Source organism: Eucyclogobius newberryi, unplaced genomic scaffold (genome assembly GCF_026437365.1).
Source record: "Eucyclogobius newberryi isolate DKJ021-1_F unplaced genomic scaffold, fEucNew1.0.hap1 SCAF_16, whole genome shotgun sequence".
NCBI lineage: Eukaryota > Metazoa > Chordata > Actinopteri > Gobiiformes > Gobiidae > Eucyclogobius > Eucyclogobius newberryi.
Window position 1 is genome coordinate 17979367 of NW_027315790.1, and position 19115 is coordinate 17998481.

Sequence of the window (19115 nt, forward strand, 5' to 3'; positions counted from 1 at the left end):
CCTCACACACTTCGGGCTCTTCCGTGAGGCTAATATAAACTGCAATCACTGAGGACATTCCAGCTCTCCATCCACGCAGCATGCCACCGGAGGCTGCGGGTGGAGGGAGTGTTGGACCAGGGACACGCAAGCCCCTCCCCACAGATCATTGCACTGGGGGCGATTGTCCTTTTAACTTCATTGTGTGAGAGAAGAAGCGACGCCCCGCAAAAGCCCCCCCCCCCCCCCCCCCCCCCCACATCGGCGCGACCCCCGGTTTTGTTCTCATGGAAATCAGAGCCCGCCCGCCGGTTACACTTTCCGCGGAGCCGCAAAGTTGAAGCGCATTCTCCGCCGGGACGACACATGGTGGTGATGAAGTGTCCCAACGAGCTGATCGCGTAACCCGCAGCCGACTATTGCAGCAGACGCGCCTTTTTCACTCGCTGGAGGGAATCTCGGTGCGGTGCAACATGCAGGGCTCGGCGCGGTGCCTTGTCTTCTGCGCGCTACTTTCCTCCGCGTGCGCGCCGTGCCCGCCGCGCTGCGAGTGCTCCGAGGCGGCGCACACGGTGAAGTGCGTCTCCAAAGACCTCCGGAGTGTCCCCACGGGCATCCCGGGATACACCAGGAACCTGTTCATCACGGGCAACCAGATCAGGCGAATTGGACCCGAGTCTTTTATTGGGCTGGAGAATGTCACCACGCTTTCGTTGAGCAATAACAGGTACCACCAGTAATTAAAACTTGATTTATGTATGGTTTGTTTAGTTTGGAGTTAAAAATGAAATATTAACCGCATTTAATAAAACTTATTGAGCCAGGACATATCCCACTGCACACTACTTAGGAATTGCAAAGGCATAAGTCAGAGCATTGCTGCACATGAGGCTTCGTTTAATCAATTTTAACCACTTTTATGGCACTTTCCTAAAACAACTCCTGTTTGCTTAACTTTCAGAATTTCCGAGGTTGAATCCCAAAGCTTCTCTGGACTCCGTAGCCTGCGCGCTTTGGACCTGAGCAACAACCAACTGGCCGTCATCCACGCCGAGGCCTTCACGGTCCAGAACCAGTCTCTGCGGGAACTCAACCTCAGCCGCGCTCTCTACAACCACTCCTCTGTCATGGATCTGGCCACCTCTCTGCGCTCCATCTCCCTGGGCGCTTTACAAGTCCTGGACCTATCCCACAACAGCCTGATCCTACTCCCCGCTCGCATCTTCTCACACCTGACCAACCTGCGCCGCCTGCAGCTGTCCAACAACTCCCTGGTGGCCATCCACAACTCTACCTTCCAGGGCTTGGAGAGGCTAGAGGAGCTCGATTTGTCGCTCAATGCTCTGAAAACAGTCGAGGAAGAGGGCACACGAGAGTTGGACAACATCCCGGGAACGACGCTGGTGCTTGGGGACAATCCGTTTATGTGCAAGTGTGGGATCGAAGCTTTCATTTTGTGGGTAAACCGTTCGCAAGCGCGCATTCGGGACGTTGATGAACTAGTGTGCGCGTTCCCCGTCAGTATGAGGAATACGTCTCTGCTGGAGGCGGGGAAGCTGACTTTAGGGTGTCACCAGAGAGATGCAGGGGGAGATTTGGCGCTGCAGACGTCGTACGTCTTATTGGGGCTTGTCTTGGGTTTAATCGGGCTCATATTTCTCTTTGTTCTTTACCTGAATCGAAGGGGAATCAAGAAGAGGATCAATGATTTGCGGGATGCATGCAGGGAGGTGTGGGAGGGCTACCACTATCGCTTCGAAATAGACTCCGACCCGAGGCTATCGCAAGTGTCTACAGCTGCCGATGTGTGACGAAGACTTTTTATAATGCATTTATCGCCTGCAAATGTATAAAGTGTACAGTGTAAATACATATAATATTTGATATAAGCATGTGCTGTTAAGTATTAATTTACTATAGTCAAGTTTTCAATAATAACGGGTCATAACTGTGCAATTTGGTACTCTCCCTTTAAGGAGCTTGCATTTCTGCAGATAGAGGCATAAAGACAACAAGGTGGGTTTATATGAGATGTATGTTTAAAGCAAATGAAAATGTATTCTCATTCAAGACTTTTGGTTCCGTGCTGAGAGCCCTTCAGTGCTGCAAGAACTTTTATAACACACAAATTCCTTCAATTTTATGGACGTTTTGAAGCTAAACTGTTATGAAGAACACGAGTTTCATTCCTAATTGCATTGCACCACATGGGACGCACCTGATCTGTAGTAGTTGTACCATACTATTTGAAATGTGTCTTTTGTATACTTTTCTAATTTATATGAATGTTCTGTCCTTCACGATTGCAACATATTGACGACACCCTCACCAAACTCCCCAGTATGGTTTTCAGACCACTTTCTAAAGACAAACTGTTTTAGAGTAAGCCAGTAGAAGTGCCTGCACTGACAACTCATTCTCTCCAATGGCACACTGATTTATTGTCCCACGTCTGGCATTGTTATCATATTTAACCAATACAAAGGCGTCAAAAGGCTGCAATAAATTCCTGGCACTCCGAAAACAAACCTGCGGGAATTCTAAGCATAATCATTCATTCATCTTTGAACCATCTCCAGTCCTTTGGTCCTCAGCCGCAAAGCCCCGGGGTGCCAGATTGGAATTAAACCCTTTAAAGGGAAAAAAAAAGAACTCTAAAACCATTGCCTCACTGCTATTTTGGCTGGTGGACAGGATGAGGGGACAATTCGAGACAGCGGAAATCTGCAAGCCCCCTCTACGTTTTTTCTCTCCCATGAAACATTGCTTTGTTTCAACTGCTGGGTTTTTATTGTCAGAGTGATGAGAACCAGAGGCCGCTGAAAGCAATCTCCCTCCTCCTCAAAGACAACAGCCGCTCTGGTAAAGGCACTTTGAAGAAACGCATGGCCTCCCCACGTTTTTCTGCTTAAGAGGTTTTTTTTTTCTCTCTCTCCCCAATGATAAGATACAGATGATTCTGAAACACCAGCGACATTGTTTCATCCACTGGATTGAAAAGCGCTGTTCTTAAAAGCACACATGACGACTGCTATTTCTGTGGTGACCTTTTTTCATGTGACAGTGCACGGTGAGGAATTGTTCCAAATGTTGAATCCCCAAAGTGACTAGTAGTTCTTCTGCTCGACTTGCATCCTTTTGTACAAAGCCAAAGTTGCATCTTCTCTTAATCGAGACCCTCTGATTGCAGTCCAGAACTGTTTTTTAGCACACATTAACTGCATGTATGGCTGAAATAAATGTTAAGAAAGTAATGATGTCCGCATGATCTTTTGGTTTCAATTGTGTTTTAATAAGAAGATTTTAAAACAATGGTGTAATTTACTTGTGAGATCACTTGTTTCGCTCAATCACATTAATTTTTGAGTCTGAGATCAAAAAGTGTAGTTATAGATGCAATATGTACGTACATTTTTATTTGCAATTAAGACTTCAAAGAGTGAACATGAGCGCACAATATGGCGGCTATCAAATCCTGAGGTGGAGTTAGCCATTGTTGAACCGTGCAATTTGGCGTGTCTGCACAATGGACCTGAAGTAAGAGGTGAAAAGGTTTCTGCTGAATTAGCCAAAGAGGAGAGGGTGAGGAATTGCTGACTGCACCTTGGAGATTTAGCCGCGCATGTAACCTTTTTGCCCGGCTATATTTATGAGCGCTCGGACATGATAGTGGCTGAGCTATACGTATTTTAGATATGAACCTTTCCACTAGCAAAGTCATTGAAAAACAGGATCTCCACTGCAGCATCCCGACCTTCAGTAAGTTATTACCATTTAAATGGGTTGGAGACCGAAGCCTACTGTCCAAGAAAAATATGACAAATTGTGTGTTTTTCAAGAATCAATAGTGTACTAATTGATTTTAGTGAAAGGCTATTTAAGATTTGGGGTGCTGTGTTGTTGATCATCAGCCCTTTAATAACTAGCTACAGAAATCTATATAATATATAGAATCTTACAGCCCAAATAGTTTTTAACATGATGGTTTTCAATAAATTAAACATGCAGTGTGTGAACCAATGCCAGGCCATTAGCGTACAAACACATGCCATCATGAACCTAACTGTGCTCCACGACCAATCTGTAGGGGCCAGAACCAGACAAATGTGCCATGTGACACTCATGGATTAGTATTTATGACAACATTTGACTGATATCATACTTACCGGCAATTTGCAAAATGAGTGGAGAGCGAGGGAAAAGTCTGTATAATGTAGACTGATTTAAGTAAAATGTTCAATGTTTCAGCAATGCACAGATTCCCTGGGCGGCCTGAAAATATCTGTCTGTAAAGAAGTAATTTGCTATTGAGAATGGCAGCCCTATGTTCACTAATACAACCAGAAAGAGGATTGCAGCGGATGGCGACGCCCAGGACACCTCTGGGAATAAGATCTATGGAATATAATAGCCAATGCAAAACAAAAAATAATAACATGCAAAAACTTTTAGTCATAGCGCTTCTTTGCTCCCTATATCACTTAAGCATAAAAAGATATATCCTGTACTGTAGATATTGCTGACCCCAAAGTCTCAGTCTCAATACTCAGAGCAGCAGAAGCACATTAAACCAGTTATTTCCATACAAAAGAGAAAACAATTGAGGTCCAGACTCCGACACAAAGCCCATCTGTGATTGCTGGGCGCCTCAAACGCGCTTTGTTTCCCCTCACATATGATGTCTTGTGATACTCACCCTCTCTCCGCTTTCAGACGGCCATTATGCTGGCCCTAATAGAATTCACTCATGATGACAAAGCTGAGCGCCCTGATCCCGCTATTGTTTAAGTGTCATCATTCTTCATAATTGTGAGAGAATCCCAATGGAAGTTTGCATTTGCCATTACACAAGACGTCGAGGTCATTAAGTTAAGGCCATGGGTTATTGGGGTCAATTGGAAAGAAGCAAAAGATGAGTTATTATTTCCTGCATGCTATTACTTCCCTTTGTCATTACAGCTGGATTGGGGGCGAGCCCTGTTTTGCTTTATTTCTATCTTTTTATATTGTGAGTTTTTATCATGGGCTGGGCGCGACTGTCTCAGCAGGAATGCAAGTAAAATACATAGAGGTCCCCCGCAAATACATCCAGGCTGTGTCTACGAGTCCTGCAGAGCCCAAAAGAGAAGCTTGTTAAAAAACGCAGAAGGATTGCATCAATTACAGCGATTTCCCAGACGCTATGACTAAAGATGATGTTTTCAGCGTTTTTACACGTCTCCCAATTCCTTAAGCAAAATGTCACACCAATGAGGTTTCTTTTAAGGTGGCAGCTATGATCATCTTTCAAATCTAATGAAGAATGAAAACAGCCAATAGGCTCTTCAGAGATGCCTGTACCATTCAAAGTATTGCGTTTCAGTTTTGGGAGAAGGTTTCCACGCAGCACAGCAGGCCTCCCCGTTTTATACGACTTCTGTCTGGGAGAACATCTTGGCGCCATTACATGGGTTTAATAGCCATGATAGAGAATATGGCTTAAAAGTGCACACCACATCTGTGAGAAATTGAAATGTTTGAGACAGACCACAACAGTCAGCGCCATGACGACAAAGAAAAAGTGGCATTTAAGTCGCTGTCCTGGGAGAATGGCACGCACAGAGGTATGGGGCACTGTCACTGGAAACTCTACATCTAACGTTACACAGGCTTAAAGGGCATATGAACGACGCAACAACTGCATATTTCACTAAAACATATGAACGACGCAACAACTGCATATTTCACTAAAACATATGAACTACATAACAACTGCATATTTCAATAAAACATATGAACTACGCAATAACTGCATATTTCAATAAAACATATGAACGACGCAACAACTGCATATTTCACTAAAACATATGAACTACGCAACAACTGCATATTTCACTAAAACATATGAACGACGCAACAACTGCATATTTCAATAAAACATATGAACTACGCAACAACTGCATATTTCAATAAAACATATGAACTACGCAACAACTACATATTTCACTAGAACATATGAACTACGTAACAACTGCATATTTCAATAAAACATATGAACTACGCAATAACTGCATATTTCAATAAAACATATGAACGACGCAACAACTGCATATTTCACTAAAACATATGAACTACGCAACAACTGCATATTTCAATAAAACATATGAACGACTCAACAACTACATATTTCACTAAAACATATGAACTACGCAACAACTGCATATTTCAATAAAACATGAACGACGCAACAACTACATATTTCAATAAAACATATGAACTACGCAACAACTGCATATTTCAATAAAACATATGAACTACGCAACAACTGCATATTTCACTAAAACATATGAACTACGTAATAACTGCATATTTCAATAAAACATATGAACTACGCAACAACTGCATATTTCAATAAAACATATGAACTACGTAACAACTGCATATTTCACTAAAACAAATGAACTACGCAACAACTACATATTTCAATAAAACATATGAACTACGTAACAACTGCATATTTCACTAAAACATATGAACGACGCAACAACTGCATATTTCACTAAAACATATGAACGACGCAACAACTGCATATTTCACTAAAACATATGAACGACGCAACAACTGCATATTTCACTAAAATATACGAACTACGTAACAACTGCATATTTCACTAAAACATATGAACGACGCAACAACTGCATATTTCACTAAAACATATGAACTACGCAACAACTGCATATTTCACTAAAACATATGAACGACGCAACAACTGCATATTTCACTAAAACATGTGAACGACGCAACAACTGCATATTTAACTAGAACATATGAACGACGCAACAACTGCATATTTCACTAAAACATATGAATGACGCAACAACTGCATATTTCACTAAAACATATGAACTACGCAACAACTGCATATTTCACTAAAATATATGAATGACGCAACAACTGCATATTTCACTAAAACATATGAACGACGCAACAACTACATATTTCACTAAAACATATGAACTACGCAACAACTGCATATTTCAATAAAACATATGAACGACTCAACAACTGCATATTTCACTAAAACATATGAACTACGCAACAACTGCATATTTCACTAAAACATATGAACTACGTAACAACTGCATATTTCAATAAAACATATGAACTACATAACAACTGCATATTTCAATAAAACATATGAACTACATAACAACTACATATTTCAATAAAACATATGAACGACGCAACAACTACATATTTCACTAAAACATATGAACTACGCAACAACTGCATATTTCAATAAAACATATGAACGACTCAACAACTGCATATTTCACTAAAACATATGAACTACGCAACAACTGCATATTTCACTAAAACATATGAACTACGTAACAACTGCATATTTCAATAAAACATATGAACGACGCAACAACTGCATATTTCACTAAAACATATGAACGACGCAACAACTGCATATTTCACTAAAATATATGAACTACGTAACAACTGCATATTTCACTAAAACATATGAACGATGCAACAACTGCATATTTCACTAAAACATATGAACTACGCAACAACTGCATATTTCACTAAAACATATGAACGACGCAACAACTGCATATTTCACTAAAACATATGAACGACGCAACAACTGCATATTTCACTAAAATATATGAACTACGTAACAACTGCATATTTCACTAAAACAAATGAACTACGCAACAACTGCATATTTCACTAAAACATATGAACGATGCAACAATTGCATATTTCACTAAAACATATGAACTACATAACAACTGCATATTTCACTAAAATATATGAACGACGCAACAACTGCATATTTAACTAAAACATATGAACTACATAACAACTGCATATTTCACTAAAACATATGAACGACGCAACAACTGCATATTTCACTAAAACATATGAACTACGCAACAACTGCATATTTCACTAAAATATATGAATGACGCAACAACTGCATATTTCACTAAAACATATGAACGACGCAACAACTGCATATTTCACTAAAACATATGAACTACGCAACAACTGCATATTTCACTAAAACATATGAACGACGCAACAACTGCATATTTCACTAGAACATATGAACGACGCAACAACTGCATATTTCACTAAAATATATGAACTACGTAACAACTGCATATTTCACTAAAACATATGAACGACGCAACAACTGCATATTTCACTAAAACATATGAACTACGCAACAACTGCATATTTCACTAAAACATATGAACGACGCAACAACTGCATATTTCACTAAAACATGTGAACGACGCAACAACTGCATATTTCACTAGAACATATGAACAACGCAACAACTGCATATTTCACTAAAATATATGAACTACGCAACAACTGCATATTTCAATAAAACATATGAACGACGCAACAACTGCATATTTCACTAAAACATATGAACTACGCAACAACTGCATATTTCACTAAAACATATGAACTACGCAACAACTGCATATTTCACTAAAACATATGAACGACGCAACAACTGCATATTTCACTAAAACATATGAACGACGCAACAACTGCATATTTCACTAAAATATATGAACTACGTAACAACTGCATATTTCACTAAAACAAATGAACTACGCAACAACTGCATATTTCACTAAAACATATGAACGATGCAACAATTGCATATTTCACTAAAACATATGAACTACATAACAACTGCATATTTCACTAAAATATATGAACGACGCAACAACTGCATATTTAACTAAAACATATGAACTACATAACAACTGCATATTTCACTAAAACATATGAACGACGCAACAACTGCATATTTCACTAAAACATATGAACTACGCAACAACTGCATATTTCACTAAAATATATGAATGACGCAACAATTGCATATTTCACTAAAACATATGAACGACGCAACAACTGCATATTTCACTAAAACATATGAACGACGCAACAACTACATATTTTACTAAAACATATGAACTACGCAACAACTGCATATTTCAATAAAACATATGAACGACTCAACCACTGCATATTTCACTAAAACATATGAACTACGCAACAACTGCATATTTCACTAAAACATATGAACTACGTAACAACTGCATATTTCAATAAAACATATGAACTACGTAACAACTGCATATTTCAATAAAACATATGAACTACGCAACAACTACATATTTCACTAAAACATATGAACGACGCAACAACTGCATATTTCAATAAAACATGAACGACGCAATAACTGCATATTTCAATAAAACATATGAACTACGCAACAACTGCATATTTCAATAAAACATATGAACTACGCAACAACTGCATATTTCAATAAAACATATGAACTACGCAACAACTACATATTTCACTAGAACATATGAACTACGTAACAACTGCATATTTCAATAAAACATATGAACTACGCAATAACTGCATATTTCAATAAAACATATGAACGACGCAACAACTGCATATTTCACTAAAACATATGAACTACGCAACAACTGCATATTTCAATAAAACAATTGAACGATTCAACAACTACATATTTCACTAAAACATATGAACTACGCAACAACTGCATATTTCAATAAAACATGAACGACGCAACAACTACATATTTCAATAAAACATATGAACTACGCAACAACTGCATATTTCAATAAAACATATGAACTACGCAACAACTGCATATTTCACTAAAACATATGAACTACGTAATAACTGCATATTTCAATAAAACATATGAACTACGCAACAACTGCATATTTCAATAAAACATATGAACTACGTAACAACTGCATATTTCACTAAAACAAATGAACTACGCAACAACTACATATTTCACTAAAACATATGAACGACGCAACAACTGCATATTTCACTAAAACATATGAACTACGTAACAACTGCATATTTCAATAAAACATATGAACTACGCAACAACTGCATATTTCAATAAAACATATGAACTACGCAACAACTACATATTTCACTAGAACATATGAACTACGTAATAACTGCATATTTCAATAAAACATATGAACTACGCAACAACTGCATATTTCAATAAAACATATGAACTACGCAACAACTGCATATTTCAATAAAACATATGAACTACGCAACAACTGCATATTTCAATAAAACATATGAACGACGCAACAACTGCATATTTCACTAAAACATATGAACTACGCAACAACTGCATATTTCAATAAAACATATGAACTACGCAACAACTGCATATTTCACTAAAACATATGAACGACGCAACAACTGCATATTTCACTAAAACATATGAACTACGCAACAACTGCATATTTCAATAAAACATATGAACTACGCAACAACTGCATATTTCACTAAAACATATGAACTACGCAACAACTGCATATTTCAATAAAACATGAACGACGCAACAACTACATATTTCAATAAAACATATGAACTACGCAACAACTGCATATTTCAATAAAACATATAAACTACGCAACAACTGCATATTTCACTAAAACACAGTGAATATGTTTATATTTAAGATTTTACTTAAAGTTTGGCCTATTTTTCCCGTTTGATCATTCTGGTTACGTTTATAACCATGTCCTAGTTGAACATGAGTTATGAGTTACCCAGAAATCATGTCGTAAACAAGGGCGACAAACCATATAAATTGCAGAATAATTATGGTTTTGACAAATAATAAAACTTGATAACATGATTGTTTGAAAAAGTTAATTTTCGGTTGAAGGTTCACTTATTGACATAGACTTTTTTAATTGTCTTTACCAACTGCCAATTGACTGATGTAAAACTATGATGAAATATATACCACCGGTTCTATCCTACCAAACTAAGTCATGGTAGTAAAACACGATAACCTGTCATATGGGCTTAAGTTAAAGTTGCACTTAGTAACTTTTCATGTTGTTGCTTTGCCAGTGTCATATTGAACTTGGCCTTGCAATTGTTTTTATTGTTAAAACATGCATTGAGCATTGAGCAGTTAAATGACAATCAGACTAAAAAGGCCCAACTAAAGTCTCTGTGCAGCTTGACACGAGTAAGTTACGCACAGCAGATCTTGTATCAGGGTAGTATGAGGGGAGTAACAGCCCACGGGACAAAAGTGTCCCTATGTGTCCTTCAGCCTGGGCATCACAGCATCAAGGGGGGAGCCAGGTGAACTCTGGAGACACAACAGCCAAACCCTATTCTAAGCCCCACTCTTATTCCACTTATTTTGGTTGGTGCTGACATACTCTGGAAGCTCTTCTGTTGGATGTTATTGAATAAACTGAAGTAGCCAAAAAGTTGAGGAGTTTTAAAGCAGCAGAAGTTTATTTCCAACTGTACAGGACCCGGGACCCGAAGACATGAACCCTAAGACATTTTGATAGTAAAAGCATTCCAGTTTAGTTCACTCCAATCCGACTGTACTTCCACTGTGGAGAGTAATGTGCCTCTGACAATGAAGCTGGCAGTGTTTGAAGATACAGGGGTGAAATGCTGTTTTCTGTAGTCTGTATTCATGCTAGGGTTGCCATGGATACAGGAAACAGAACCAGCTCAAATCACACAAAAGTAAAAACATTAGCCAGAAGAGCAGCCAACCATGATCATATGAAATTAATCAGGCAAGAATGGAGGACTTTTGTGTCGGAGTGATGCTTTTTGCTAGTATTTACACAACAATAATATAATCGCTTGCCTGATTATTATTGTTTACTCACATTTTCCAAGTAATGAGTGTTCATCAATCATTATAACTACAACACCAAACTTTAAATCTTGATGCTGTCAAATGCGCAAATCCTTATTATTCATAAAGTGAATGACGCACATGTAATACCAAAACATATTCACCCATTAAGGAATCATATGGTTAAAATTCATTCTGTCAATAGGGTATATCAATCATCGCTCGCCAGGTCAGTAAAAGTACAACCGTAAAAAGTTCTTCTGGAGAGGAATAGCCCTATTGTTCTAGCTCCCACTTTATCAATATAAATAATTGCTCAAGACAGAACATGTATGCATGGGATCCCCGCTACTGCTGCTACACCACCCATTAAAACCAACTGGACTCCCATTTATCACTATCACAACACTTGGACTTCATAACTCTGAATTCTCAGCCGTACAGAAGCTTAATTCGTTGAACCTTCAACTACTATTATAGTTTAAAAAATAATTGTAGTTATATTATATTAAAAGTGTGCTGTGTAACCCTTCTGGAGGAGGGTCAGCGCAGAGAACATGCATTTATATTGTCCTCCTCTCTCCACAGATGTGACTTGTAATTTCTCCTACTGGTGCCACCTGCTTGTTGCTAAAGATATACAAGTTTGATTACATAATATGGAATTTTCCAAAGCAAGGAATAACATCTGAATGAAGACAAGCAGGTGACAAACCCTCCTCCAGACACACAAATGCACCTTTAAGCTTTATATTAACATATGGTATACAATATTTTCTGGCATTGAAAACAAGTATTTTTAGCCACAGAGAATCACATTTCAGACAGAAAGTAATTTGCTTTGTTTGCTATTTTTTTTATACACAGATGCATAATTTATCTTGTGTCCTATTGTTAGCTGCTTGAATCCTGTTTGCTAAGTCAGCATATTGTATGTTAGATAAACAAATGATTTGATAAACAGTATACAGCAGTGTTTGTGTTCCAATTGTGGAACACAGACATTTAAAAAGTTGTGTTTGTGCCAAGTCTCTAACTCCTTTCTTAGGTTGATTATCTGTTACATTCAGAGGTGAGTAGAACAGCCATGTAGGGGCAGGGTTAGAAAGCAATTACCGGTAATTACAAATACTCAAGTTAGTGTAATTGAGTAGATTTGAGGTAATCTGAAAATATGTTTGATGTTAACCCATTTTACTGCTGTCTCTGCTGTTTCTTCCCTTTTCTCCATGTCTTACAAATACACAAAACAGCACTGCACCACCTGTTTTGATTGGCCAGAACTCAAAGGATTGTGGTCTAAAACAACCTCAAGTTTTGTATAAAAGACTGATCTAATATGCAACTAAAACTGCATTAAACTTAACCAGCAATTAGACTAGTGCTTTGAGTAGAACCTTTATGCATACGGAACGTTCTAGCCAAAATAAAAAACGGTCCTACTGTTTGCAACTTAAAACTTGGGGATATTTTCTGCCAGACTCTCATTGCGCTCCCCCTGACTTTGACTTTCCCTGTTCACGTTAGTCCTTATGGGATTTTACCAAAGTAAACAAAAAGCAACCAATAGTCCAACCAATAGTCACTTTTATAAAAGTCTAGAGGATGTTTACAGTGATTTATTAAAAGAAATGTGTACTCTTGTTCCTCTGATCTCCTTTACGTGAGCCAAATATAAAGCATTACACATGCAGCTGGAAACAAGCCAAGAGTAAGAGAAACTGTGTGGACGTAATGTCTGATTTATAATTTGAAAAAAACAACAATAACAATAAACAAATAAAGTATAAAGTAGTATAAACAAATGCATGATGGTACAGATTAGTCACTTACATAAATGGTCCCTATAAGGGACTGCCAAGTGATTGTATCCCTAAGAGTACAATTCTGGGCTTTTACTTTGACAGTGTAGCGCAAAAATATAAAAAAAAAAAAAACATTGTACTTGTTATTCACAAAAAGGTGCAGTTGTTTATGACATCTGTCTTCAGCTTTTAGATACTTTTTTGAGGTATGTCAAAGTGTGAAGCATGGCCTATCTTGAGTTAAAAGGGAGTTAAGACGCTTTTGGGCCCCGGGCCCCTGGTTATGCTGTTCTAAATGCACCTTTTCAGTTGACTGCCAACCGCCATTAAAAGCCACACAACAACAATAAACAGAATTCCTGTGCTCCTTAGGATTTGTTCTTCCAGAAGAACATTTTCAGTTAAGTTTGTGAATGCTACAAAGATCTCTGTAACAAGGCTTTAAGTGTATAAGATGTATAAGAACTCTCTGACACACCTTCACAGATCTGGTCTGGCCATTCACATCTTCTTATCTTCATGGAAATAGAGTTTCTTGCAATAGTGTGAACCATTCCAATCACATCTTCATGGGAACAAACACTCCACCAGAGAGGTTAGAAATTGCCCATTAAAGGTGCCGTATCATGCTTTTTTTCCTGTTTCGTAGTCTATCCTAAGGGTATATTTCAACACCCATAACATAATAGTTATGAAATTCAATTCAATTCAATTTATTTTTGTAAGGCCCAAAATCACAACAACGGTTGCCTCTGAGGGCCACATATCACCCAGACCTTGGACCCCGCTCACAAACCGGAAATGCAGACGGCTTAGTTTGAGATTCGCCCCCACCCTTGCGAAGAGCGATCTGGCTCCCGCATCCACCCCGTGACGTAGTCTCAGCGTGGAGACGGTGTATGTACAGCTCCCGCGCTCCATCATCTGTGCCAAAATTCAAATGTAACTTTGATGTAAGTTCTACCTCACAAGTCTAAAGATTCACAGCGCAGCCACGTGAATCTAGCCGCTTGACTCTCTTCCTCATTCACACGCGGGGCAACTGAGACTCGCGGCAGCACTCACCCTCTCCCCATTCCTCCTCGGCGCAGCCGGGAGAGGAGGAAGGGAGAGGGGCGATTGTGGTGATGACGCGCGGTTGTAGCTACCCCCCGTCAATGTGCAGATTCAACAAAAGGATATAGTCTGTTCTGTAGCTAAAAACTGCGGGAATCAATCAAAAAAACACTTTGGGCACATATATGAGGCACAAATAGCACTGTAAGAAGGTTAAAAGCTCTGAAAAGTCGATTTTGCACGATATGGGACCTTTAACATTTAAACTAGTACACATCAGGATAATGTGCTTGAAGTAGGGGCTACTTTGCCTGACCAGCCATTCCCAACACATTTTGGCAAACTACTTATCAAAACTGTGTGTGGGTCTGGGGCTCGACCGCTGCGTTTCAATTTCTAGGGCGGAGTTTAGAGAGTACAGACAGAACCAATCACATGAACCAGAAGTGACGCAAAAAACGCGACACGCTTAATCGGATATTACGTAGCCCATGTCAACAAGGCGTGTTCCGCGTTATCCGTCCCCGAACGCAGAAAATGTCTCCTGAATCGCGATGACGCCCTTCGCATAACTACATCTAACGCACGTTCATCACGGCGAGTAGAGCGGACTTTCCTGATTGTTCAAACCGAAGCGAGAGCAGAAGTAAACACTCGGTCATGAGCCGGGTCTGCCATCTTGAATGTTTTGGAACGGTGGTGGAAAGCGCTACTACAGCGTGACGCGTTAAAACCTCCGACTGGGATTGGTCGGTAAATGGATTACTGACGATTTCATTGGCTCTGACTCCGATTCCAGACCCTTACGCATTCGAACAGAATGTGGGCGAGGCTGGCGGGTCAGGCAAGGGGCTACTGGCACGCGACCCCTTTCTTAGCTTTCCTCCACAAACTGATGCTTTTCTGCATTTCCCTTTCCCAGGATCTTTGGTATGAACCGTTCCCACATAATTCTGGTCTCTCATGGTCCTCACATATATATATATATATATATATATATATATATATATATATATATATATATATATATATATATATATATATATATATATATATATACATATACATATATATATATATATATATATATATACATGAATGTACATATGTATGTATATATATATATTTTTTTTTGTGTGTGCCTTTTCTGTGCAAAGGTTTGAGTTCATGATGGAGCAAGCAAAACCTCCCCTCTCCCAAAAACTTATTTTAGTTCTCTTGTACACACTGGGGGGGAAACTGTCTAATTAAACAAAATTCTATCCATGAGAACAGATAGATACAAAGAAAACACCATTCACGGCAACACTAAAACTCCAAATGTGGCGATTGCAAGCTTATACATATATGTATGATACCACTCAAATCTTTAGTAAACGTTCCCGCAGCCCGGTCTGGACAAGTGCTGACCTCAGGATCATTTATTTATAGCCACACAATAGAAGCGGCTTGTTTGCTCTTCACCTCTCTGACTGTCCAGCAGAAAGGCCTGAGGTGTCTATTTTAAGTGAGAGTTGGTCCGGTTTCTCTGGTGTAGCTGTTTTTGAATACACTTTTGAAACAGACTTGTTTGAATATCTTTCGGGATAAAAAATATATCTACGTCTCCATGTACAGTATGTAACTATGTACCTATGTAATTGTGCATGAACTTTTCTTTCTGTCCACAATGCATAAAATGGGTGTACAGCGAACTGGATCGAACATTAAAAGCGTTAGTCAAAAAGGCTAGTCAAACGTCAAGAGATGTTGCTAAAATATGAAAATGCAAACAAAACTGTGGGTCACTGCTGATATATACATTTATCAAATTATATGTTTAAGGTTATGTTATTTATTTGCCTGATATGTTACACAATAGGGCATTAAACGTATCTCCATGTCGACAGGCAAGTGCCAAGTGTGTGAAGAAACACGCCAAATCACACAAGAATGTTTTTCAAGGTTTTTATTTGACCTCTTTTGGTTGTTCTGATACCCAGAGTGGATGATGTCAGCAGCATTTCCTTTCAAATTTGTGTGATGTATTGCAACCAACAGGATAAGAGCCCGGAGAGTTCTGTGAGCACTGATGGCCTTTACTGTCATTATTCTTCCCCAAACTCACCACAGCGTTTGTTCAACATGTACACCATATGTCTACATTTCAAACCAATATTCTGTGTTCTTTTGAAACTCAAACAAAGGCCACTTGGTGTCTAACCACAATGTTTCCCTGGAGTCGAAGGAAATGAGAAACAAATGCTCTAAAGAGAAAAGTCCTGTTTTTTATGACCCCACAACAATGCAGTCCCCCTCTGAAGTCTTCATGACTGCGTCCTCATCCACTTCAACTGTGACTGCTCCTCTTGGCCCCCGTCATGGGACAGAGAGGGTCCCAGGGCCTTGTTGTGGGGCGCTGCTTGCTCTGGCCATAGAACAGGCTCAAAATCCATGTGGTTTCTCAGAAGTTTGGTTTGTTTTCAGTGCGCTTGTATATGGGAGGATGGAGTTATAGAGTTTTCCATTAGAGCGTCATGCTGTGCTCTTTCACAAACCTCTTGATGTTTAATTTGTTCAAACCTTAAGGAGGTCTCTATTTTCTCCAATGGTTTTCATTAACGTGACATCACATTGAATTTATTTTAAATAAATGTTAGAGTTCATTGTGATAAACAAATAACAAATAAGGAGTTTGGCACATTGGGATTTTAAGTTATTTTGTTGTGTTTGTGTGGTAGCACGTTTGTTTTTGGGGCGGGACTTCCTTGTTGGTAAATGTTTTTCTAACATTTATTTCTTGTGTTGACACCTGGGTGTTTTCTTCACCCAGGAGCTGCAAGGTTTTGCCCAAATTTTAACTTCCATTATATATGAATAAACCTGGCCATTTTTAATAGTTAAATTCAAAGTCTGTTATAGCAATACATCATTTTAAAGTATACTTGTTCCCTTTTAGGTTTTTTAAAATACATTCAATTCCAATTTTAAAGTCTCATCTCTATCTTATTTTTTACAAACTTACCGGCGGGTGGTCTCGTCCCTTTTTCTAAGCTCAGATCCTCTACCAGAGGCCTGGGAGCTTGATGGTTCTGTGCAGTATCTTTGCTGTTCCTGCACTACACTTTTCTGGACTGACGTGTCTCAGGTTTTCCACGGATCTGTTGGGGGGAGCCACTCTCCCAGTTTAGGGGTCACTGCCCCAAGTGCTCCGATGACCACGGGCACCACTTTCGCCTTCACCTTCCAGGCCTTCTCCAGCTCCTCTCTGAGCCCTTGGTATTTCTCTAGTTTCTCAACCACAACAGCTTTCCTCTGCACCTTGTCGACCACCACTATGTCCGGTTGGTTCGCCATTACCATTCTGTCAGTCCCAGAGGACCTTGGCTCGGTCGTTCTCCACCACCTTTGGAGGTGTTTCCCACTTTGTCGTTGGGGTCTCCAGCCCGTACTCTGCACAAATGTTCCTGTACACTATGCCAGCCACCTGGTTATGGCGCTCCATGTATGCTGTCCCAGCCAGCATCTTGCACCCTGCAGTTACGTGTTGCACAGCCTACACCTTGTGTCTTGTCTGGTGTGGTAGATCTGGGCCTCTTTTGATCTGGTGTTCAGGGCCTGCTCCTGTGCTGCCATGATCAGGGCCTCTGTCCTTCAGACCGGCTCTTTCTAACCAGCACCTCATCATACTGTTCCCCATTGTCTGAGACATTCACTGATCATGTCATCTGTTTTCCTTTGGCCACCTTATTATTCCTGCAGGGTATCTGATCACTGGCCATTTACTTGTGACATTCCAAGGTATTTGAATAGGTAATGGAGGTAATAGGGGGTATCAGATGGTGATAATATATATATTTTTTACAATCACATCCACAAATTATTAGCAGTGTCTAGTAAATCCTGAATCTAAATGATTAGTAAACTTATTTTCTCACTGCTGGTAGTCTGACCTCTGAACTTTCAGAGCGACAGAAGTTCATAATTATGATACCTTCTTAATTCTCTATAGTGGACCAGCTGCAGGAGCAGGAGGGGGCCGGGGCACCCACAGGGCCATGAGATACCTGATTGGCCGGTAGGAGTGCATCCGTCCACAGGCCAAAGGCGAGATTCTTCCGGAAAGTCGACACCATCTGCTGAGTGTCTCTGCCCAACTTTATGTAATCTTACTGTACTCAACTTTTCAACTATTTTTAGCCACAGTCAGATACAGCTGATCGTTGTTGTGTGAACCCGTACAAACAGCCTCTCCAGGGATGGATTGAGAGGCCTTGTAACAAACCCCAATTGAGAACGTTCTGAATTCAAGTTATAATCCAAGCATACTAGATACGTACTAGGAAAATCAGTTTGCAAATTGTTACTTAAAGGGGACACATTATGCTAAATGAACTTAACCTTAACCTTGAACCAGTGTTTTCACATAATTAGTTTACTCAAAGTTGTATTTTGATTGATTCCTACATGACAAATTGTTGCATGGGGCAGAGCTTATCAACACATTGAATACAAATGTCCTTATTTGTGTTGATCTTGCAATATTGTCTTGCTGCTAGTTGTATTTTTATTTTACT

The 19115-nt window shown here is 39.4% G+C and overlaps 1 protein-coding gene across 1 annotated transcript; it reads left to right on the forward strand.

The window, feature by feature from the left end:
- Positions 1-430: 430 nt before the first annotated feature.
- On the forward strand, positions 431-3233 carry tpbg1b (trophoblast glycoprotein 1b). The gene is made up of 2 exons (XM_072447760.1): positions 431-706; positions 941-3233. The coding sequence occupies exons 1-2, from the start codon at positions 453-455 to the stop codon at positions 1788-1790; spliced, it is 1104 nt and encodes a 367-aa protein (XP_072303861.1). The 5' UTR covers positions 431-452; the 3' UTR covers positions 1791-3233.
- Positions 3234-19115: the final 15882 nt, after the last annotated feature.